General features: G+C 41.0%; 1 protein-coding gene across 2 annotated transcripts in view; it reads right to left on the minus strand.

Moving 5' to 3' along the window:
- The window catches only part of gsk3a.L (glycogen synthase kinase 3 alpha L homeolog), a 34,910-nt gene that overhangs the window by 9,216 nt on the left and 1,693 nt on the right, over positions 1-24,001 (minus strand). Inside the window, exons 1-3 of one of the 2 annotated variants that reach the window (XM_018226295.2) lie at positions 13,985-14,583; positions 3,196-3,383; positions 23-106 (exon numbers count right to left, since the gene is read on the minus strand). In XM_018226295.2, the coding sequence (XP_018081784.1) occupies positions 23-106; positions 3,196-3,383; positions 13,985-14,117 (405 nt within the window). In that variant the 5' untranslated portion in view covers positions 14,118-14,583. Of the gene's footprint in view, positions 1-22; positions 107-3,195; positions 3,384-13,984; positions 14,584-24,001 lie in introns of those variants that run through there. The other variant, XM_018226296.2, reaches the window with a different exon arrangement.

Raw genomic sequence — 24,001 nt, forward strand, 5'->3', positions numbered from 1 at the left:
GGAATACAAGAAAAAGGCAGACCTTCTCTCCACTGGAGTAGAAGAAATATCTCAGGCGCACGATGTTACAGTGATCCAGCCTGCGCATGATCTGCAGCTCCCGGTTCTGTAAGAAGAAAGGGACAAATGAACTGGAGGACACATCAGACGTCCATTGAACCTAAGCCTTATTAAAAAGGAAACAATCGGGTTGGCCTTGTGCTGAACAGATATTTGGACAATGAGCAAAAGTAGTGCTATTTTATTTAACGAAAACAACTGAAACCTTGAAAAGATTCTTAACCTTGAAAAGAATTTATCCAACAGCTACTTGTACCGTGCGTATTCTATGCAAGCATTGTTGGAAGCAATTAAGTCTCACTCTCCTGTTTAGTGTCTATTTTTATGTGAGTTTATTACATGTGGTACCTAAACAATTCCATATATACACGGCCTGTGGCAATTACAGAAAGGAGAACTTGCTTAAAGGAACAGTAACACCAGAAAATGAAAGGGTTTTAAAGTAATAAAATTATAATGCAGTGTTGCCCTGTACTGGTAAAACTGTTGTGTTTGCTTCAGCAACACTACTATAGTTCATATAAACAAGCTGCTGTGTAGCAATGGTGGAAATTGAAAGAAAAAAAAGGCTATATGGCACAGGTTAAAGGAAAACTATACCCCTCAAACAATGTAGGTCTCAATTGCACAAAACAGCTCATATGTAAAATCCTGCTTCATGTAAATAAACCATTTTCCTAACAACATTCTTTTTTTGTAGTATGTGCCATTGGGTAATCCTAAATAGAAAACTGCCATTTAAAAAAAATAAATAAATAAGGGCCGCCCCCTGGGATCCTAGGATTCACGGTGCACACAAACAAACCATACATGTTAGGTCACATGAGCCAATTAACAGACAGAGTTGTGTCTTTTGCTTCCACACTTCTTCCTGTTACAGTTAGAGCTGCAGTATTTCTGGTCAGGTGATCTCTGAGGCAGCACACAGACCATCACAAAATGGCAGTTCAAGGCAATAGATTTGAAAGGACAATATTTACTTAAATATATATTCCAGTTTGACAAGATTCTTTAGTATGCCACTTATTTGATATAATCTGTTGCTCAAGTATTCATTTTGGGAGTATAGTTTTCCTTTAAGGGTCTGGCGACACTGGCAGATTCGGGGAGATTAGTCGCCAGGTGACAAATCTCTTCTTTCGCATCGACTAATCTGCCGTCCACCGGCTAAAATGTAAATCGCCTGGGGGCAGGCACACGGAGCGATTAATTTTCCAAGGTCACCTGAAGTTTCCTTGTGAGGCAATTACGGGGGACTTCAGAAAACGAAGCGTTCCGTGTGCCTGCCCCCAGGCGATTTACATTTTAGCCGGCGAAACGCAGATTGGGGAGATTAGTCACAGCGAAGAAGAGGAGATTTGTCGCCTGGCGACTAATCTCCCTGAATCATGCCGTGTGGCCAGACCCTCAATAGTGGATAACAGATAACACCATTATGTTCTACAGAGCTTATCTGCAATCGGATGTGTAACTTGAGCCTTTCCTCCTTTGAATGGCTGCCAATATTGCTACACAGCAGCTTGTTAATATAAACTATAGTAGTGTTTCTGAAGCTAACACAGCAGTTTTACCAGTGCAGGGCAACACTTTCATTTTTTGAGGTTACCGTTTCTTTAACTCTGTAAGTGCAAACAATAACCCGCCCCATCCAAACTTTGACATTTACAAGATTCAGTCAATCATTTTGCTGAAGGCAGGCTGCAAGGAGTTGGATCTGACCCATACTGCCTAGTTTTGGCTAATAGTGTCTCAATGTTCTTATTTTAATCCCTGTGCAGGTGACAAGTTAAATACGTACCGTGGAGGCAGCCATATGTAATAAACATGCATGAAATCAATACAGACAATGTGCAACTAAAGATAGTGACACACAGGCTGATGATCCGCACCTTTGTTTTCTACTCGGAGAAAAGCAGATGTACTCTCCTCCTCTTATGTGAATACCAAAAGGTACAATGTGGAAAATACTGAATAACAAACTGTTTTTCTTACTTCTTTTCAATATAAACCCTGTGTTTTATTCACCATAATGGCTCAGTCAACACCCGTCCTGTACTCATTTTATGTCCCAGCTTGTTAACTGGCTGCCCGAGCCTTGAGCAATTTTAACTTTTCCCTACAGACAACTAAGCCCCATAATTGCCAGGTCTGTAACTAAGAGAAAAGTTAACATTTAACTAGATGATGCAGTCACTCATTTGGCTCAGTTCACTTCTCATGGCTTGCAGAAAAAAGCAGATAACCCACAGAAAGCCTCCGTTCATTTTCTTATGTACACTTTGTATTTTTCTCAAGGAAACATCAAATGAAATGTAGAATTGTTTACTGCTTTGTGTGATTTTATAATGTGACACTATAGGGTGTTCTACATTGCTCAGTAAAAGAAAAATACACTAAACTTTCATAAATATTTCCCGGTTGAGAAGAGCCATTTGTGCAGTTTGAATTCATCTGAATGTAGACAAATAGACGACTTTCTGTGGTCAGCTCACTGTTAGGGGCAGTTACTGGATTTGCTTTAAATGTCTGGTTTTGTATTGCTGTGGGCTTTTAGCCAAGAGAGAAATCTCCATACCACTATACATAATTATTAGGAGTACAAATGCTGCAAAATAGCTACACAAATAGTGGGGGAAAAGTGAATACTTATGTGATTGACTTATGTAATGACTTCTATCACATTTATGTTTTCACAGCTCTCCATCCTGGTAAAAATAGCAAGAATGACAATGACAGGAAGGAAGCCAACGGCTCAACCCACAAGCCTTAAGGACGTTGGTGCACAAACTGGATGTTTTTGGTTACTTACCATTCAAATAAAAGGATGAGAGATTGTTCCGTCCCACACCTAACAACTAGAAAATGTCTCAAAATCTCTTTGGATGCCACTGCCTTTATAGTCTCCCCCCTATATGATCGGATTCTTGGCAATGGGGCTAAAAACTATTGGATCAGCTTGGCCCAACAAGCGGGTTCCCAAATCAGGAAGAGCTTTGCTTGCTTAAATACTACATATTGCAGAACATGAATGCTCCATTGCAGGTAACAAGCCAAATATACCATCCCTGCTACTAGCAATGGGATTTTCACACAGTAAGCCACCCAGTCTTTTTTTTTAACCCACCGTTTTCTTACCTTGAATCTTTTATCTTGCAGAACCTTCTTGATAGCCACCATTTCTCCACAGGCCACTAGTCGAGCCTGGTACACCACCCCAAAGGAGCCATTGCCAATGACTTTGATGTCTGTATAAGAAACCTCCTGTGGGCGGTCCGGTCCCTGACCAGGGGTTGCTACCACTGTTGTAACTTTCCCATTGTCTCCTATGCAAAGAAAACAGTTTCAGCTTGTGTGCCAGTCATGTACTTCTTTTGTATTTCTATTGTATGCTGCATGAGTTTTAGCAAGTGTAAGGGACAAACAGACTAACAACATACATAATAAGATCCCATTTTGGAGTTCACACCCATAATCTCTAAACTAAATCAACAAAATAAAGAAACAAAAAAATTTCAGTGAAAACTGCAAAATAACAGCTGATGGAGAACTTAAAAACTTTGAGATGAGTTTGGGCTGCCGCCTGTCATGTACTTTCATTATCTAAACTTAAGGTGGCCATAGACACACAGATAATATTGTGCAAAACAAATTTTTGTACTATATTCGGTGCGTGTATGGTGGGAAAACAGCCGACTGATATCTGCAAAAGACTTGGATATCGGTCGGCTCATCAATCGAGCTGGACGGAAAATTTTGATTGAGTGCCTTTGAAGGGACCCAAACATCGGCTGTTGTTAAGGTGTATTCTTATGGATGATGAGATCCTTTTCGTTATAGTGTAGGGTTCAACTTCAGAGTTTAGGCACCGCAAGACCTGCAGACTTTCACATTTCAAGAATAGGACTGTGGAGAACCAAATCTGCTGATTCAGTGATTCATTTATTCAAAAAGGTGCACGACATGTTTCGATCCAAGTGGCTCTTCCTCGGGTGCTTATAAGCACCTGAGGAAGAGCCACTATCACTGCGAAACGCGCGTCGGCGTTTGGAATCCTTTTAACTTATAACTTTTAGAATATTCTCAGTCCTTGGGAAACGGAATAGAAGGGGTGGGAAAAGAAATCTATTTCTAATTAGTGCTCGGGTATCTCCTTTCTCTGTTGCTAAAGCTCACAAGAGCCCGTGGATTCGTGGTTTTTTTAGGCTTATTTAGCTCTCTTATAGAACAGGATTTAGTTAATAACTCAAGACCACAAGTCCCGGGTATTCTGCCTCCTTATATTTGTGGTGTCCCAGGGATAGATAACAATTTAGGTAGCAGCTTTTGGGACAGCTCCACCCTCTCCAATTTTCTATTTTCCTACTTGAAACCTTTTTAACCTGAGCAATTTGTGTTTTTAAATTATTTATCCCATTAACTGCGGTCCTCTTTAGATCAACTACACTATTTATTATTGATCATTAATCACTTGGCACTTTTTAGCACTTTACAACTAATTAATTTGTAAGCAATTATGAAATTTTAGTAATTGCGACCTTACAATAAACCTTTTAGCACTTAAAGCACTTTAGTATTTTTATTCTCATTAATTCCTGGTTGGATTAATTGTGGGTGATAATATAAGGTATTGGATAATACACTGGTGTAAAAGGTTATTTATTTGTGTAAAGCATTAATTGTATTGAGTATCTATCAACCTTTAAGTCTAAGTACATTTAACTGAATTAATTCTTATAGCACTGGCACTTTAATATAAATTGTAATTTGTGCAAACCAAGCACATTAGTATTTTTTTTTTTTTTTTTAACGTTCAGCGATTGCCCTCACGCAATCACAAAATACTTTATAAGTAGTGTAATATCTGAGGAACTGCGGTACGAGTGGGAGGCAATTGGGGTTCTTTTTTTCTTTTGCTTATAGAATTCTTTGAAACATTAACATTTAACTCATTTAAACAAGGAATGGTTACTAGAATATTACTGCTACGTCTACGCGATTCCTGATCGCACTATGCTGGCGGGCCACATTATTATTAATTTCATGATGGAGGCTGAGGGCCGGTGTAAATTTGGGCCTGACTTTGGACATGCCTGCTTTATTTTAAGCAAGTCCCAGATATTACAATATCCGTTAGGGACAGGTTCATACAAATTAAATTCATTAACCAAGCCTACCTAATACCTCCAGGCTGGCTAAATTGTACCCCCAATTATCAGATACATGTCCAAATGAAATCTTGCAGTAGGCACCTTCCTTCATGTTTTTTGGGAATGCCCAGTTATTAAACAATTTTAGTCTGCTGTGTTAAAGTATATTAAATGAGAGTCTGGCTCTCCCTAATATTCAGTACCCAAAGGTATGCTTACTTGGAGTGTCGGAAGATTTGGGACTATCATCATACCAATGATTATGCTATCTCCAGCTGTTTTATGTGAAAAAAGCTATTTCGTTGACCTGGAAATCTACAACGGCTACAGCATTTACCCTCTGGAAAAAACGAATAAATGGTGTATTACCCAAACAAAAGTTGGTTTTCTTGTCAAGAGGATGCCGAGATAAGTTCAACGCAATATGCACACTTGGTTGAATGTTCAATCCGTATAAATGACTCACAATGGCTTAGTTAGCTATATACTGTTTCTATCTCTACTCTTCTTTCCTTGCTTTACCTAATTGTTGTAACTGTTAAAGCATTAAATAAAACTTAAAAAAAAAAAGAATTCTATTGCTTCATTATACATTTTACACAGGGACTAAGTTTTACCTGCAACGTACTTGCTGCTTTCAAGGTTAAAACTCCCAAATATGGCCGCCCTTTTATTAGACACCACTGGGATCACCTGACAGAAACTCAACCAAGAACTTACAGAGAAGTCTTAAGTATACAACCCTGATGTTGCTGGACTACAGCTCCCACTGCAGCTCTAAGCCATGACAATATGTTAAAGGGGTAGTTCAAATTTACGTAAACTTTTAGTAGGTTATACAGTTGCTTCTTTGTAGTAACTTTTCACTTGTTCAGTTCTTGGATACATTAATTGGGCTTCGATATTTCTTTATGGTACACGTATGGGATCTGTTATCCGGAATCCCATTATACAAAAAGCACTGAATTACAAACAGACTCCCATAGACCCCATTTTATCCATATGATCCAAAAAAAATTAAAAAAAAAAAATTCTCTGTAATGATAAAACAGTAGCTTGTACTTGATCCAAAGATATAATTAATTCTTATTGGAGGCAGAACCAGCCTATTGGGTTTATTTAATGTTTACATGATTTTCTAGTAGACTTAAGGCGGCCATACATGGGCCGATAAAAGCTGCCGACAGACCGAGTCGGCAGCTTATTGGCCCGTGTATGGGGCCACCCCGATCGAGATCTGGCCGAAAGTCGGCCAGATCTTGATTGGATGGGACTAAAAATCCCGTCGGATCGCGGCCGCATCTGTTCGTTGATCTGCTTTACTGCACTTTACTCTCTATGAAAACAACATCATCACTTCCTGTTTAGTGGTACCAGCATCGGGTGTTTACACGATGGGCCACAAATGCAGGTAAGCGAGTTGCAATAGGGGTAATAGGCTATGGGTTGGATCTGGAAAAACAGACCTGTGCAGGACTCTGCCTCTCATATTCTAGTCTCTCGTTCACATCACTGCTCAGTTTCTAGGATTATTTGGACCCCCAACAAGCAGCTAGCGGCTGAAATTCCAGCAACCAGACAGCCGAAGAAAAGACGATCTGTTGCAAATACCAAATTATACTATAAGAAGTTACTACCCATTAGCATCATGCAGATATTTGTAGTCCAGAAACAATGAAGCGAGACTGAACAATTAATCAATCCCTTTAAATAACTACAGACCAAATGAGTGCAAATTACCAGAAAACCACAACGTGACTCAGAATTAGCTGCTCCCACTTCTTTTAGAAGTAATTCAATCAGAAGGTGCCTATTAAAATGTTTCCTTGGGGGGGGGGGGGTTTCTGCTGCCACTTCTCCAGCCCACAAATCTCAAGCACATGGGGCAGGTAATCTTCTGGCCTTTATACCAGGCAGGGAAGCAAATAAATGCAGCCTGGCAACGGTATTACTGAAATGTAAATGTCATAGGGCCAGGAGGATTCTGTTAAGGGCAAAGACACGTTCAGATTGGGGGCGATTTAGTCGCCTGGCGATAAATCGCCTCTTCTTTGGGGCAACTAATCTCTCAGAAAGGCCTCCCGCCGGCTAGAATCTAAATCGAGGGCAGGATGGCACTCAGAGCGCTTTGTTTTCTGAAGTCACCCGAAAGTTTCCTCATGAGGCGACTTTGGAAAACGAAGCTCACCTATTGCCATCCCGTCGGTGATTTACATTCTAGCCGGCGGGAGGCAGTTGGGGCAGATTAGTCGCCCTGAAGAAGAGGAGATTTGTCGCTGGGCGACTAATCTGCCCGAATCTGAGCATGTCTCTGCCCTAAAGGGAAGGTTCACCTTCAAGTTAACTTTTAATATGTTTAAGAATGGCCAATTCTGGCCATTTTTTTCAATTGACTTCATTATTTATTTTATGTTTTTTTAATTATTTGCCTACTACCCAGCTTTCAAATGGGGGTCACTGGCCCCATCTAAAAACCAAATGCTCTGTAAGGCTACAGATGTATTGCTATTTTTTATTACTCAACTTTCTATTCAGGCCTCTCCTAATCAAATTCCAGTCTCTTATTCAAATCAATGCATGGCTGCTAGGGTAATTTGGACCCAAGCAAACATGGCTAAAATTGCAAACTGAAGAGCTGTTGAATAAAAAGATAACTCAAAAGCAACAAATAGAAAATGAAAACCAATTGCATATCAGAATATCACTCTCTACAAAAACTTAATTTAAAAGTGAACGACCCCTTTAAAAGGATACCGTCATCAGTTAATAGTGCTACTCCAGCAGAATTCTGCACTGAAATCCATTTCTCAAAAGAGCAAACTGATTTTTTTATATTCCATTTTGAAATCTGACATGGGGCTAGACATTTTGTCAATTTCCCAGCTGCCCCCAGTCATGTGACTTGTGCCTGAACTTTAGGAGAGAAATGCTTTCTGGCAGGCTGCTGTTTTTCCTTCTCAATGTAACTGAATGTGTCTCAGTGAGACATGGGTTTTTACTATTGAGTGTTGTTCTTAGATCTACCAGGCAGCTGTTATCTTGTGTTAGGGAGCCGTTATCTGGTTACCTTGCCAGTGTTCTTTTGTTTGGCTGCTGAGGGGAAAAAGGGAGGGGGTGATATCACTCCAACTTGCAGTACAGCAGTAAAGAGTGACTGAAGTTTATCAGAGCACAAGTCACATGACCAGGGGCAGCTGGGAAATTGACAATATGTCTAGCCCCATGTCAGATTTAAAAATTGATTGAATATACAAAAAACCAGTTTGCTCTTTTGAGAAATTGATTTCAGTGCAGAATTCTGCTGGAGCAGCACTATTAACTGATTCATTTTGGGGAAAAAAAATTTCCCATGACAGTATCCCTTTAATGCAAATATATGGCGGCATGGTCACATCCAGGTGCTTCTCCGAAAAACACCAACCGAGGATAAGTCTGAATTCTCCCTGTGGTACCGACATAACTGCAGAATATAATGAAGGGACATTTCTTTACACTCAACCCAACAAGCAGCCATATATAAAACATTGTTTCTTACTGAATAACTATAGTGAATAACAGCTGATCAATGGTAATAAAGAAGGCCAGAAGAAACAGTCTAGATCCAGAGGAAAGATCACACAGAGCCGTGTGCAATATCAGCAGATCCAGGAGCATCTCTTATTAGAAAGGAGCCAGGAAGCATAAAAACTCATCTCAAAGCTGTACAGCTGCCATACAAACTGACACTCCGGGTGATGTGATTAAGAGTCCTTTGAAGGTTCCTGCCATTGAGCTTTCAAATCCCAGCTACATCTTTCAAAGCAGCTACTCCTGCATGACAAATACTGGGTGCCGGGCAGCTGATAGTGAGGTGAGATCAACACCAAAGGCGTCACCCACTTTTCCTTTGTTAATGTCCCGAGCGCAATTAACTACCCGGTGTAAATCAATTTGTGTCCAGACTGCCTGTGAGTGAGTAAACGTCAGCAAGGCTCCCCAATACAAATACGTGCCACCGGCTATTCATACCACCCAGTCAGCCATAAGCAATCTCTCTCTCTCTCTCTCTCGAAAGCTGGAGTCAGAAAAAATGGCAGATAATTAAAAAAAAAACTATAAAAATGAAGACCATTTGAAAAGTTGCTCACAATTGGCCATTCTATAACATACTAAAAGTAAACTTGAAGATGAACCACCCCTTTAAGCGTTCTGTTTCCTATTGCTGCTGGCTGGCACTATATAAATAAATGATGCACATATGGCACAGCACATTAGACAGAGGGAAGGTTATGGATATGCCGCTTGAGCTTTGCATAGACGAGAAGATCCACTTTTGTATATTGATGTTACCAAAGGAGTGGATTTGCCAGATTTGGGGATTCCAACTGGCCCCATTGTTTGGCCCTACCATCAAACATGTTCAGCTGGCCATAGACATGCAGATGACTGATCACCAATCTTGAGACAGGTTCACACAGTTTCGTATGAGCAAATCTTGGCATCTATGGGCAGCTAAAGGGAAGCATGTGCAGAACAATGTGGCCCTTGGGCAAAGATCCATTACCTAACCCTTACAAAACTTGCCCTAAAACACCTTGGTTAGATGCTACACAAACCTGGGCCAAAGCATCAGGACACCTATCCTTCCAACATTTCATCCACAAAACAAAGGTATTGATATGAAGTTTGTCCAGTAAAAGCTACACTTCTGGGAAGGTTCCAGTAGATGGACACGTTTCCACTGCTTGAGAAATCCATTGTTACCTTTACATCACTCCAGCTGACACTTGGCTTTGCACATGGTGATCACCTACAAAACTCAGCAATGTCACAAAAATAGTTCATGTGATGCAATTGCTTTGCAAGACCGTGGGCAGTGAAAGCTCCAATGACATGTCATTTTTGATGGAGTGACCCATGTTGGCCAAATATTGAAATCAATAACTAGCTTGTAGTATACGTTCCTCTTACAGGGGTTTAATAAAAGCTCAATGCCCAGTGAGCCTGCCTTGCATCTCTATGCTCTGGTCTACAAGAAGTTTGGATGTTCTCCCCAGGTCTATGTGGGATTCCTCCGGTTTCCTCCCCACACTGCAAATACATACAGGAAGGTTAATTGGCTCCTGATGAAATTGTTCATTGTTGAATGTCAAGCTCACCCTTGCCCAGGACGTTACTGTGGGGGGTCTAAATAGCGGGGGAACAGCCCCCCGAGTGAGGGTCAAGAATTTCTCAACCCGTACCGACTACTCAGCTGGGGCAGGCACTGATGGAAATGATGAAATTGCTAAATACATACAAAAGAAAGGATTTATTGCAGCAAAGACAGATTTTGTAAGCTAAAAAAAAAAAAAAACGAGGGCCACAAATAGCCAAGGGATGGCTGCATAAACAATGGTTTGAAATAGATTAGGGGAAAAAAATCCCTTACTACCGCTCAGAACCTCATTAAAGGAGAAAGAAACCCTGTAGAAAAAAAACCCTGTAACCCCCCCCCCGGGGAAATGCCCCATACTTTATACTTAACCCTCGTCGCATATTCTGGCAGCCGACTTCACGGCATCCATCTTCCGGGTCCTCTGTAAGCTGACTGGGAGATCGCCAATCTCTGTCAATTTCGGTGCAGTTGTCGAAAACCAGCAAATTTCTCCAACTGCGCAGGTGCCGACATATTGATCTCCCAGTCAGCTTACCAAGGACCCGGAAGATGGATGCCGTGAAGTCCGCTGCCAGAACCTGCGACGAGGGGTAAGTATAAAGTATGGGGCATTTCCCCGGGGGGTGGGCACAGGGTTTTTTTCTACAGGGTTTCCTTCTCCTTTAACAACTAAATGTTAAGAACTCATTTCATAGAATAGGCTACTTTAGTATAGGTCTCCTTAGAAATGGTTAAGCTCTTGTATAAAGTAGCCTCATACAGGCCAGCAGTTGTGCAATTAGACAAAACGGACCTGCCATCTGCTTGTGTGTGAGTTCTAAACAACCTGAAATTCCAACCATGATTTGCTTTAGGTCAATAAGATTCCAGTCAGACATGCTGGAACGGTTTAGCCAGTAACCCCATAAACCAAACTAGTAAGCTGCTTATTTGCCTCCTCTCAGAAATGTAAAATGGCAGTTTTGAATGGTTAAATTGTCTCATCACATAAGTTGAGTTGCTCAGTTCCGAATGCTCCCCTCTATAAATACGAACATGTCACACAAAATGAGAATGGCCTCAATCTTGCTCGAATATGAAGAACACCTTTGCCAAGAGATACTTACAGCAGGGAGGTAAAGCTCACAATCTTTCAGCTACAGGTGTATAAATGCAGCCATACACTGGTGGGTATCCAACATAAAGCTAAATATTGCCAACCAGCAGTTTGTAAGCAACAAGCTCTCCAACCCCTTGGATATTGCTCCCAGACAAGTTTCAGTTGTTTAAAACCACGTGTAATGCCCAGAGGAGCCTCCTGTAGGCTGCCAGTCAACATAGGGGCTAGCAAAAGCCAATTACAGCCCATATCTGCCATCCCCACTAACTTTTTTCATTTTTATGTTGCACTCCAACAATTTTTTTACATTTATATGTGGCTCATGGGTAAAAATGGTTGGAGATCCCTGCCCTAATGTATATCCTGTTCTTTGTCGGCATCCATTATAGTTCAGCTGATAAGAAATGTGAACTGAAAGTTGTAGATCATTTTACCAATTTTCCCTCCGGTAAATGCCACATAATAAACATCAACATTTCCAATAACCTGCTACAGGCATGTCGGAGAAGCAAATCACATATGCCTTGACATTTATATTTGGCTTTACAATAAGGTTTAGTATGATGTCCCTTTAATGGACGTATGTGTTTGTATGGCTAGTCCTACTAGAGCGGTGGCTCCCAGACTGGCCCTTCTAGGGGGCTTACAGAACAGCAGATGGGGCCAGAGAGAATCATAGTTAAAGTTAAGTTTGGAGAAGAATCCTCATTTCCTCTCCTACTTGAGCCAAACCTAAAGATTAAATAAAGTATAATTTGGAGTGAACTCTTGTTTCCTGACAAAGATGTTCATACAACTGAGGCTAAAATAGCAACAAATTTTCTTATGTTCACATTGTTATGAGCTAGGGGACAAATGTTGAGACCACAAAGAGGGGCTTAATCGAACAATCACCATACTGGGAATAGAAATATAGCTCCGTAAAGCTTAGAGTTGCCACCTGGCCAGTAAAAACGATGGTTGATCCCAATGTTATGAACAGGGAAAAAAGAAATATATAGGAAGGCCGATATTTTTGTATTAGGTGGCAACTCTAGTAACGCAAGAGTAGTATTTTTACGATATTATGATTTTATGATAATCTGGGGCAACAGTTTCACTGGATAGAGTTAAGCTGGCCACAGACGCAAAGATCTGATTGGACTTCCCCATCTCAGGACCTGCCACTAACCATTCTGATCAAATAAAGTACAAAAGAACAGATCAGCCGATGTTCTGCCCCTGACAGCAATTGTACGAAAGTTATGTCCGACCAAAGCTGGTGACAGCCTCCCTCTAAAAATCGTACGATCGACAATAAACGCAGAGATATTATCGGCAGCCGACAGAAATCTTTTAACCTGTCCGATCGACCAAACGAGCAAATGTCGGGACTCTCCACTCGTGGTCTAAAAATCGTACGAATCGTCGATTCGTACCATCAGATCTTGGCGTCTATGACCAGCTTTAGAGGGTGACTTCGGCTGTCTCTGATGAAGCGGTGAACAACGCGTTAGGTGAAGGAGAACGCTCATCGGTCCAGTATAAGCACCACGAGGAGGTCTGAATCCGGCTGGCAATCACCATCCTCTGAGACTTTGTAAACCACAATAATTTGGACTGAATGCGATCATACTAAGAATAAAATGTGAGTGTATTTATTGTTTTTAAGAAGTATTTTAAATAAAACGTTATACTATTTCCGGTTTTTATATCCCTCCTTTGGAGTCCATGGAGTATGTGAGGTTAAACTAGGACCGCACAGGAGGATCTAATAAACACGCTTGACCACGGGAGTGGTTTGTAAGTAAGCATTTTATTCAAACGGCGGAGGTGTTCCAAATTTGTTATACGGATCCACTGAAGAAACATTTCTGATTCTGCACCCCTCTAACGCTTGTTCCCCCCAACCAGATATATATCAGAGAAAGGGGAGCACTTACAAAATAAGTCAATTAGAAGCACTTGGTGATACTCATCATCTAGAGTGAACATATTACGCTATGTTAGTTCCTAATTTCTGTTGCCACAGGCGCTGATCCCTTGTGCATATTTTCCTGGAAGTATACACATTCGTTTAGAGGGTGACCTTACAACATACAGTTTCAGATAAATCAGTTCTCACACATTAATGGACAGTCAGTGGTTTGTGTAGTGATCAGTTTAAGCTCCCAGTGTTGGTGAAACATTGGCCAGGGCCCCACTTAGTCCCAACAAGGTTCCAGACACAGGAAATCATTGGTTTATCAGCCACAGTTTCAGGAATATATAGGGAGGCAAATAGTTGCCCCTAACTGACCTCCAGGCTTCAGAAATAAATCTCAATCTCCCCAAATTGCACCTTAACTGACATTCAAGCTGAGCCCCCAAGTCTCTACTCCAAGAAGGGACAGTCCCATAGCCTGGGAGACACTGGTGAAAACATTCCCTCATAGTGTTAATAGGAAGACACAAATACAAAATGTCGCACTTAGAAATCAAGTCTCCTGTTCCTTTAAGGCAGATATGGATGTAGGCAGCCCACCTGTACAGCAAACAGCCCCCATTAAGGTATATACTCACTCCCAATCTTCATAAAGCCTCCAGGCACGGCCGCTCCCCCAGATGCAGCAGCGGAAGACGCAGATCCTTTACTTGCCCCCGATTGTCCCTGCTCCACGAAGGCCTCGCCCCGGGCCCGGTTGGCGGCGCTCATACTGAGGAGCGACAAGTTCAAGCGCTGAATGATACCGGGCTAGGGAGCCTTCCCTACGGTCACTGCCACCACCAAAATCAGCCTTTCCGAATTTCAGGCCGCGACGCGCGGCTCTCTGGGAATCCGAGGCCCGCGCTGCCCCCAACAAGTCACAGACAATTCCAGGCAGGACTACAACTCCCAAGTCCCCACGCGGCGTCTGATTCGTGGTAGCGCGCGCAAAGCACCATGGGATTTAAGTGATCGATCACATGATACGGGAGCTCGGACGGAAAAACTACAACGACCACATTCCTCCGCGGTAGATTTGAAGTGGCGTGCGTGCAAGTCGTGCTAGGGACGAAAACAGCTGATTGTGGGCGGGGCTGGGAAACTCTCCCTCCAAACATTCAGCACGCCTTGCTCATATTTTGGGGCAACAAGAATCTTGTATCGATAAATAACGACGAGGCCTACTCTGCGGCATCAGTACTACTAGGGCGAGGAATACGGATGTGTAGGGAACGAGGACTTTTGTAAGGGCAGAAGCGAGAACGCGCCATATGCATTGTGGGCAGCAATTCCAACTCCAGCGAATCAAAATAAGGGAGAAATGCGCGGGAATTTAATATCTGCGTCCAATAGGAATACACTATACATGAGGTTGTACCACCTGACACAATCTTTCAAGGAGCAGTGAAAAACATACACGATGTGAAGTAATAAAATGGTCCTGGGATGCAGAAATGTCCCATTAAGCCACTGGCAGCACCACAGTCATTTCCATGGAGGTTTCAGTCTAGCCTGTAGCTGTATTGTATAGGCTTGCCAAGCAAAATCATGGTACCTGATATCAGATGAAAGAAGTAGCAGCAGCACACTGAAAATTGTAGTGCAAAGTTTATTTAACCACAAAACATACAGAAGAAGGGCCTGAAACTGCCATTTCTGTATGTTTTGGGGTTAAATATAGTTACTTCAGTGTTTCTAGGGTTGCTGCCTGGCCAGTAAAAATGATGGTTGATCCCAATGTAATTAATAGGGAAAAAGATAAATATTTAGGAAGGCCGGATTTTTTCCCCCAGTAAAGGTGGCAACCCTACGGATTCATCAGTGCCTATACACGTCACAATTATGATCTTTCCCGCAACCATTAGTCGTACAAAAGATCTTTCGTCCACTCTACTAACATTAACAGCTGAATCGTCGAACAAAAAAAATTCTTTAGCTCTGACAATTCAGAATTAACGTTACGATGTTTAGGCACCTTCATAGGCCAGATCTAAATTTTCAGTCCTGCCCAATCGACCGATATCCAAGGCTTTTTAATCAATTTTGGTCGCCTTGTCTCCCACCGCACATGCACAAATTATCGTACAAAGGACCCCATGGCTTTTGGGTCAACCAACACATCACTATTGTGCTACAGTAGGGATTTTAGGGTAGAAATACGAGCATCTTCAACGCGATTCCGGCGGATCCGACGTGGTGCACCAAAATGCAGGTGTCAAGTCGGATGCCATGGAAAATAAGGCAAGCAATAGCAATGTCAGATGGTGTCGCAGCGCTCATCAGACACAACACAACAGTCGAAACGTGTCGAATGAACGCAGCAACAACATCCGACATTTGTATTTCTTACCTTGTTTTTCGTTGCATCCGACTTGACACCGTGTCGGATCCGCCGGAATCGCGTTGATGACGTTCGTGTAGTTCTACCCTAACACAACTGCTTGTAGCAAACCAATGACTGGCACTTTCTACTGAACGTAATTAACACAGGATCCCGAATACTGATTTAGTGGTCCTTTCTACCGTCTACAGGCTCGGACTGGCAATCTGTAGATTGTGGCAAATGCCAGATGGCCTGTTACTGTCACTATGTATTGCGCTTTGTGTACATAAAATTCCTGGGACTATTTCTAATCTTAGTCCAGACTTTGTCTTTGTCTATACACACTCCTTTATATTTATGCTTTTGCCCTAACACAATTTTTCAACTTTTCGAAATAAAGTGCAAGATAAAAAGAACCTGAAAAATGCCTGGCACGGCCTAAAAAAAAAATATATGGAAAAACACTATTTACAACTATCTTAAAAGGGACATTAGGGAGGTTACAGACAATGTGCCCTGTGCAACAAAGGAAGCAAACAAAAATATAAAATCTCAGCTATTGAAAGGAGTTGAAAATGCCAGGTGATGTTGTGATGGCTGATTCAGTTAATGCCTTTAAGAATGGTTTGAATGATTTTTTGGACAGACATAATATCAAAGGCTATTGTGATACTAAACTCTATAGTTAGTATAGGTATGGGTATATAGAATTTTAATTAAAAGTATGGAGGGTGTGTGTATGGATGCTGGGTTTTCATTTGGAGGGGTTGAACTTGATGGACTTTGTCTTTTTTCAACCCAATTTAACTATGTAACTATGAAAAGGCAGCCTGCTGCAATCTATGTTAACACCATTACAGCCAAAACTATGAGGCAGGCAGCAAGCTGGTGAGGGGGATAGAGATGCACCACTGCCCACCAACAATGGAAGCTACTCAAGAGAACCACACAGGAATTTTACTGGTGGTACTGTGGATAACTGGGTGCTCTGCGGATAGGGTTGCCACCTTTTCTGGAAAAAAATACCGGCCTTCCTTTTTTTTTTGTTCCCCCAATTAATAACATTGGGATCAACCATAATTTTTACCGGCCAGGGTGGTAAAATACCGGTCAGGTGGCAACCCGATCTGTGGACAATACGAGGGACAGTATATTTGGAGCCACTGTGATGTGGTGGAAGTGTATTAGAACTTTAAAGTCCTGAAAGCCAGAAGAAAAACAATTTCAGGTATTTTGTTGCTGCCAAAAGTCAAAGCCAAAAGGAAAACTGCATGACAGAATCATGTATTCCTTTAAAAGGCCTTTCCCTGCGACCAGCCTCAATTCACAGCATTCTAATATGCAATATAAATAATGGGAGCAGATCTAGTGAACAGTGATTGATTCTAATGCACCACATTGGCCCCTCAGCATAAACTCCAAAAGAAAAAATCATTGAGACTATGGTCTGATTATTGAAGGATAGATTTATACTTAATGACTTGCTCGCTTATCAGATTGTGAGGAGATAAAACAGTGGGGATTTAAATAATGTATGAACCAATCCCACCAAGAGTGGATTGCACACTGGGGAACAAGCTAATGTATCTCTTGGGTTAGAAAGGAAAGGCTTTACTAATCTCTCCATCTGAATTACAGCTCATAATGGCCAACACCCCTGATACTTCAGCAAGCTTTGCCTGCTACTTTTATGGCAGATTCGGGGAGATCAGTTGCCCAGCGACAAATCTCCTCTTCTTCGGGGAGACTAATCTCCCTAAACTGCCTCCCACCAGCTAGAATGTAAATCGCCGACAGGATGGCAATCGGTGTGCTTCATTTTCCAAAGTCGCCCGAATTTGCCCTCACAAGGAAACTTTGGGCGACTTTGGAAAATGAAGCACTCAGAGTGCTATCCCACCGGCGATTTACATTCTAGGCAGCGGGAGGCAGTTCGGGGGGATTAGTCGCCCCGAAGAAGAGGCGATTTATCGTCGGGCGACTAAATCTCCCCAAATCTGAGCATGCGTCTCTGCACTTAGACTTTCGTATGTCAGAAGAATGGGGGGTTGATTCAAATGTACAAGGTAAAAAGACACCAGTTTAAAGCAACTTTCTAATATATGGTTATTATAGGTTATAAGTTATTAAACACCTTTGTTTAAAAGGGGTTGTTCACCTTTGAGTAATATTCTGAGACAATCTGCAATTGGTTTTCTTTTTTTAAAATTTTTTAGCTTTTTATTCAGCAGCTCTCCAGTTTGGCATTTCAGCGTTCTGGTTGGTAGGATCCAAATTACCCTAGCAACCATGCATTGATTTGAAAAAGGGACTGGAATATAAATAGGAGAGGGCCTGAATAGAAAGTGGAGTATTAAAAAGTAGCAAAAACAAAACATGTGTTTTAGATGGGGTCAGTGACCCCATTTAAAGATGGAAAGTGTCAGACAAAAAAAACAAATAATTATAAAACTATTTAAAAAAAATTAAAACCAACTGAAAAGTTGCTTATAATAATATACTAAAATTTGACTTAAAGGTAAAACACCCCTTTTTGAAAAAGCGTTCTGTCCCTTGCTATGTTGGTTCTGACTTTTTAGCAAAAGCCAACTGAGGAGAGCTGATGTCTGCTAAACGGTTTGAAGAGTCCGAACCAGCAGTGCAAACAGACACAAATTTGGATGAACGAACTGTATATTGAAAATTGCTTAGAGTTACATTTTCTTTAATGAGACAAAAATTATTCTGGAATTTACATTTCCTTAACCCAAGGCATGCAGTCTTTTTACAAAGTAGTACAAGAGCGCCCTCTGTAGGTCTGTGTAGTTTGTAAAGGAAAATATGATTTTAAAGGAAGTTTTACATATGAACTCTGCCTGTGCCCTGTGGAACTGTTGTGTATAAGTTTTAGGTACAAACAGTCCCAATTATTTGTTTTGTTTATTAAAAAAAAAGTTTTGCTTTTTTCACCACTCATTAGGACTTTAAAATAAAAAGGCAGTGGCATTTATATAAGGTACTGAAATGAAATCATTCAGAAAGAAATTTGCAGACTGAACACAGGAACATTTGAACCAGCGTTGTGGCTCAGACAGATAAAAGCAATAAAGCACAGACATAGCCCTGATACAGATTACCTGATTAAACTACAATAACAAAACTTTGCCTGAAAGTCTCAATCTTTTCCTTTTTTCATTTCCCTTTTCCCTGGGATGTCCAAATGGATACCCCTGGGCTGTAGGTGGATTGTGGGCATTGTTCAACAGCGACCAGCTTGATACCCATGGTCTAAGGAACTACCCAGGGATCTGTAAGCAGTTATTGAAGAGCAAGGCTGAGCATTGATTTTTTTTTTGGAGAAGGCTGGAGGTTGTAATTCAGCAACAGCTCAAAATGAACAGGTTGTAGCTACATTGCCTGGACTTAAAGGGGAAGTTAACTTTTAAGGATATGATATGTAATGGATGTCCAGGGACCCGTACATTAGTGATGTACGTCAACTATAAAACTTACAGAAACACACCTAAACTGTAAGACTATTATTACACATTGCTTGCATTACACTTAGGGAAAGTTTACAAGTCAGGTTGTGCATAGGATGGAAACAGGAGAGCTGATTGCTGGCACTCAGGAGGAAGTGGTAACCCCACTACGTCTAAATTGTGGTCTGCCACCTAACAAAAAAGTTTCTTGATTTCTTTCCGCTGCCACAATACTCACACTTGCAAACAATCTATTTCCACCAGACTAAAGCTGCCTACAAATAACAAACAGGTTTCATCAGAGTCCATAGGCATATACTTAAAGCCTTTTCGGAGCTGCGCTGTAGCGGACGATGGGACCAAGAAACTATATTATAATGACATTCAGATAACCTTATTAGGTTTATTTAGGGTGATCTTTACTAAACTCTGAATTTATCACATTTTTTTATTATAAAAACAACAACCAAACTCCCATGCCTGATTTGACACTTTTTTATTTAAGTGGTTGTTCACCTGCCAAACACTTTTTTCAGTTCGGTTGTTTTCAGATTGTTCCCCAGAAAGACTTTTTTTTCAATTACTTTCAATTCAGAACAGTCAAAAAGAGTCCGCAAACCTCCCCCCCCTCCCCCGAGCTGCTTTAGAAGGTGAAAATTTACACTTCAATTTTAAAAAAACAGTCACACATAGAAAAGAGAAAGTAATTGTAAAAAGTATTTATTTTTGGTGATCTGAAACCAAATGAAAAAAAGTGTTTAAAGGTGAATAACCCCTTTAATTTAAAAAACTGCAATTAATCAGATCAGGAAAAAACCGGGGGGGGGGGGAACCCAAAGGGTGTGATTTTTTGGCAAAAAATAATTTTTTCCAGATTTTCGGACTAAACCCAGCTCAAACAAGAATATCCTCATATTGGGATTCGTGCCTCTCCCACTGACCTTGACAGACCTGAGATGGCAGATTTTTGGATTTGGGCTTTTTGCAGCATTGGGGTATAATAAATACCTCTAATAGTAATGGTAGCAAATATATCCCCTTCCATTATTTCAAGCTGGGTCTTTACAGCTACTGCTACCTGCAAGGATGAAATATGTCCCTTAGGACACAAGGTTATAGGGCATATGAATATGGCAATGGGAAATCTTGTGGAGGAACCCAGTAAGTTTGGGGAAGCAAAGAAACCCATTTTTTTTCTAGAGCAAAATAGGTCAAATGCAAAAGTATCAAATGATAAGCAGGCTTGTGCAAAATAGATCACACGTGTGACTGGGCATGTGTATAGTGAAAAAGATTAAGCTTGCAATGCAACTAGGGCCATATGGGCACAACATAAATATAAAGGGCCTTTTTCAATTTTTGTTGAAAGAATTTCTTTGGCATAAACCTCTCCTGAACATCAAATTAATTCACACCAGAGAGTCTAGTGTTCTACTACCTCCAAGGTTAGGCCAGCACCCTACTCTTAGATGAAACATGCACGTTTTGGTACAGGTATGGGACCCGTTATTCAGAATGCTCGGGACCTGGGATTTTCCGGATAACGTTATGGATCTTTATGCCTTAAATCTACTAGAAAATTATGTAAACATTAAATAAACGTAATAGGTTGATTTTGCTTCCAATAAGGATTAATTATATCTTACTTTAGATCAAGTACAAGCTACTGTTTTATTATTACCGACAGTAAGAGGTAAAGTTACAGTCAGGCATGATTTACAAACAACAAGAATTAGCTTGGAATTTGGAAGGATCATCTTCTAATGTTTTTCTCCTCTCCATTGTGAAATCACTATGAGACGGTTTGACATCTGAGACAGAGAGTGTCCAGTCAGGTGTGGAGACAGAATAGGGTGTCAGATGCGCTAAGATGATATTGGAAGCCACGCGAACAACGTTTCCCAAGGGACTGCGTGTAAAGAAAAACAAGAGCTGCCCTAGGTGGGAACCTTGAGATTCACCAAGAGACATACAGTAGGTTACCGATGGAAACAAGTACCTAAAGGGGATCCGAGATCAGGCGGAAACCAAAAAAAGGACTGTATTTTAGATCAGTGAATCAGTAGAAATGTCAATGAGTTTGAGTTCAGCAGTATAAGGTATCACAAAAGAATCAAGGAGAATTCACAAGACTTGGGGCCCTGCGAGCTAGCAATATGAAGTATGTGAGCAGTGCAAAATTCTGCCTGCAAAGATCCAACACATCAGAATTAAGTGAAAATGAATATTTGGGAAAATGCAGATCTATAAAGGAGAATCAAAGTGAGACGAGAGAGTAGCTAGGAAGAACGGTAAGCACTTTTCATAGGGACTCAAGGAAAGTAGACAAAGAGCAAATAAGAAGAACACAGAATAATCAGAGATTATGTGATGAAAGGAATGCTTGCTTAACCAATGAGCATGTTTGTGGCACAGATATTAAGCAAACAACATATCTTATGGCTGATGGGGCCAGAACAATGGCTTGGCGGGTCAGTTGGACAGTCCTATGCAAACTATTTCATCTGATCTATAGGGAAAAAACTATGGTTTTATCCCAGATATCTCTATGCTCTGTGTTTGTTCAGGATTGTGTGCTGCCATATGATCAGTACCATAAAACAGATAAAGAAGGTTAAGACTTATAGGATGCTGTTGACCTGAAAAAATGCCACCAAGGTAGCATAAACAAAATTCTTTCTGTCTACACAACATAAATTTCTCTTTTTTTTTTGCTTTGCTTGTTTCTATTTACGTCATCTTTGTTCCCTTGCTCAAACCCATGGCTGCCAAAACAAACAGTTTACTGGGGAAGTTCTGTCAGTCCTGTCCAAATTACTCAGGTACTGCCCCATGTGATAACCCCTCAGACAAAGACCGTCCTGCAGTCCCAATCTGATCACAGTTGGTGTGTCAGGACTTAAAATCAGGCATGTAATATGTATGGCACAGGTCACCTGCAGACCCAGAAAATACAAGAGTGACCCTTTGGTGCAAATCTGAACATATGGTTCCAATACCCAGAATATTTTCTTACATTGCATTTTGGAGCCAATCAAACGTGTACAGTCTGCCATTACTGCTATGTTTATATAAAAGCAATGTTTTGTCTACTAACCTCTCAACATTCTGCTCAGCAGTTTCCCTTCTGCCCAATATACAATATTACCATTGGGCAGTTTGTGGCCCAAATTAGAGTCCCTTTTTGCCAACTCTGGAGGATGGACAGAAGGCAGGGCCTCAGCTTATGACTATGACATAACATAAAGAGCAATGGGATTTGTTGATCTCTTGGTTATTCAACTGCTCTAAGTAAGAAGACTGATGGAAAAGTAACCTTATTAAATTGTATATCCACCCTTTCCTCCCTGAAGATTGCTATACACTGGCTGATCCTGTATGGTATCTGCCAAATCGTTCCATAGTATAGAGACCATTCTATTGTTCCATTAGTCTGGGCTGACAGATCTGCTGATACACCATGTTGGATAAACCAATAAATACCCATGATGCACAGATACTGTTTGTTATGGTTTATGTTTAGGATGTGGCATTTCTTGGACAGTGTGATATTGCCCTTTTGTTTCAACCTACTGCCCGTCACTTATGGGTATTTTAACAGTAAGGACCCAGTATTACCAAAACTCAAGAACCAATAAAACATACAGATCTCCTCTAACATTCTGGGTAAAAACAACCCATGTAAGCCACTCTGGGAATGGACAATATGGAGAATGATTCTTTACATTTATAGGTTGTTACAGCTGGAGAAGACAAAAAAATAAAGAAATCATTTATATTGTCATATCAAGTCTAGTCTACTGTAACTCTCTTTTAATTGGCCTTCCCCTCCAGAGACTGTCACCTCTCCAGTCCATAATGAACACTGCTGCGAGGCTCATACACCTCAGCAACCGCTCCTCCTCTGCCTCGCCATTCTGTCAATCCCTGCACTGGCTTCCGCTACCTTTTAGAATCAAATTAAGGACCCAGACATTCAAAGCACTTCATAACTCTGCCTCACCCTACATCTCTGAACACATCTCTATATATTCACCCAATCGCTTACTACGCTCCTCTACTGACCTGCTACTCAACTCTTCTCTCATTACCTCCTCACATGCTCGCATTCAAGGCTTTGCAATGGTTGCACCCCTCCTCTGGAACTCTCTCCCACGGTCTGTCCGACTTTCTCCCAACCTTTCTGCTTTCAAAAAATCTCTTAAAACGTACTTCTTTCGAGAAGCCTACCCTCACTCTGCTTAACTACCAAATGCAATACCACACAGTACCACATTTCTCACCCACTTAATTCAATCTTGCCCACTTCCCTTTAGAGTGTATGCTCTTTCTGCATAGGGCCTTCCTCACCTTTTGTACTGGTTTGATTGTGATGTATGTAACTCCATATGTTCTTTGTATATAATTCATGTGATTTAGTTGTATAATCACATTTACTTTACAGTGCTACTCAATATGTTGGCGCTATATAAATACATGTTAATAATAATAATAATAATAATACTAGGATTTATGGATAAATCGATATTACAACCCCCACCAATGCAATGTCTCTTACCTGTCATACTGAGCTTGCAGCAACCCCAGAAAGTGGGAGAACCAGAACACATACGATACCTGTCCACACTTCAAAATAAAACCAGTCAGCCTGGTCTGAGCAGCACAGGATGGAAGTGGCTGCCCAGCATATTATACACCAGCGACATCATGCAATAGCTCCATTTATATACATATGGCTTATCTGACTAGGGCAATAATCGTTTCCTGCACAAATAATGTGGAAGATGTACAAGAATGGAAGGTCAGAATGGAAACAATCTACACGTGCA

This window comes from Xenopus laevis, chromosome 7L (genome assembly GCF_017654675.1).
Source record: "Xenopus laevis strain J_2021 chromosome 7L, Xenopus_laevis_v10.1, whole genome shotgun sequence".
NCBI lineage: Eukaryota > Metazoa > Chordata > Amphibia > Anura > Pipidae > Xenopus > Xenopus laevis.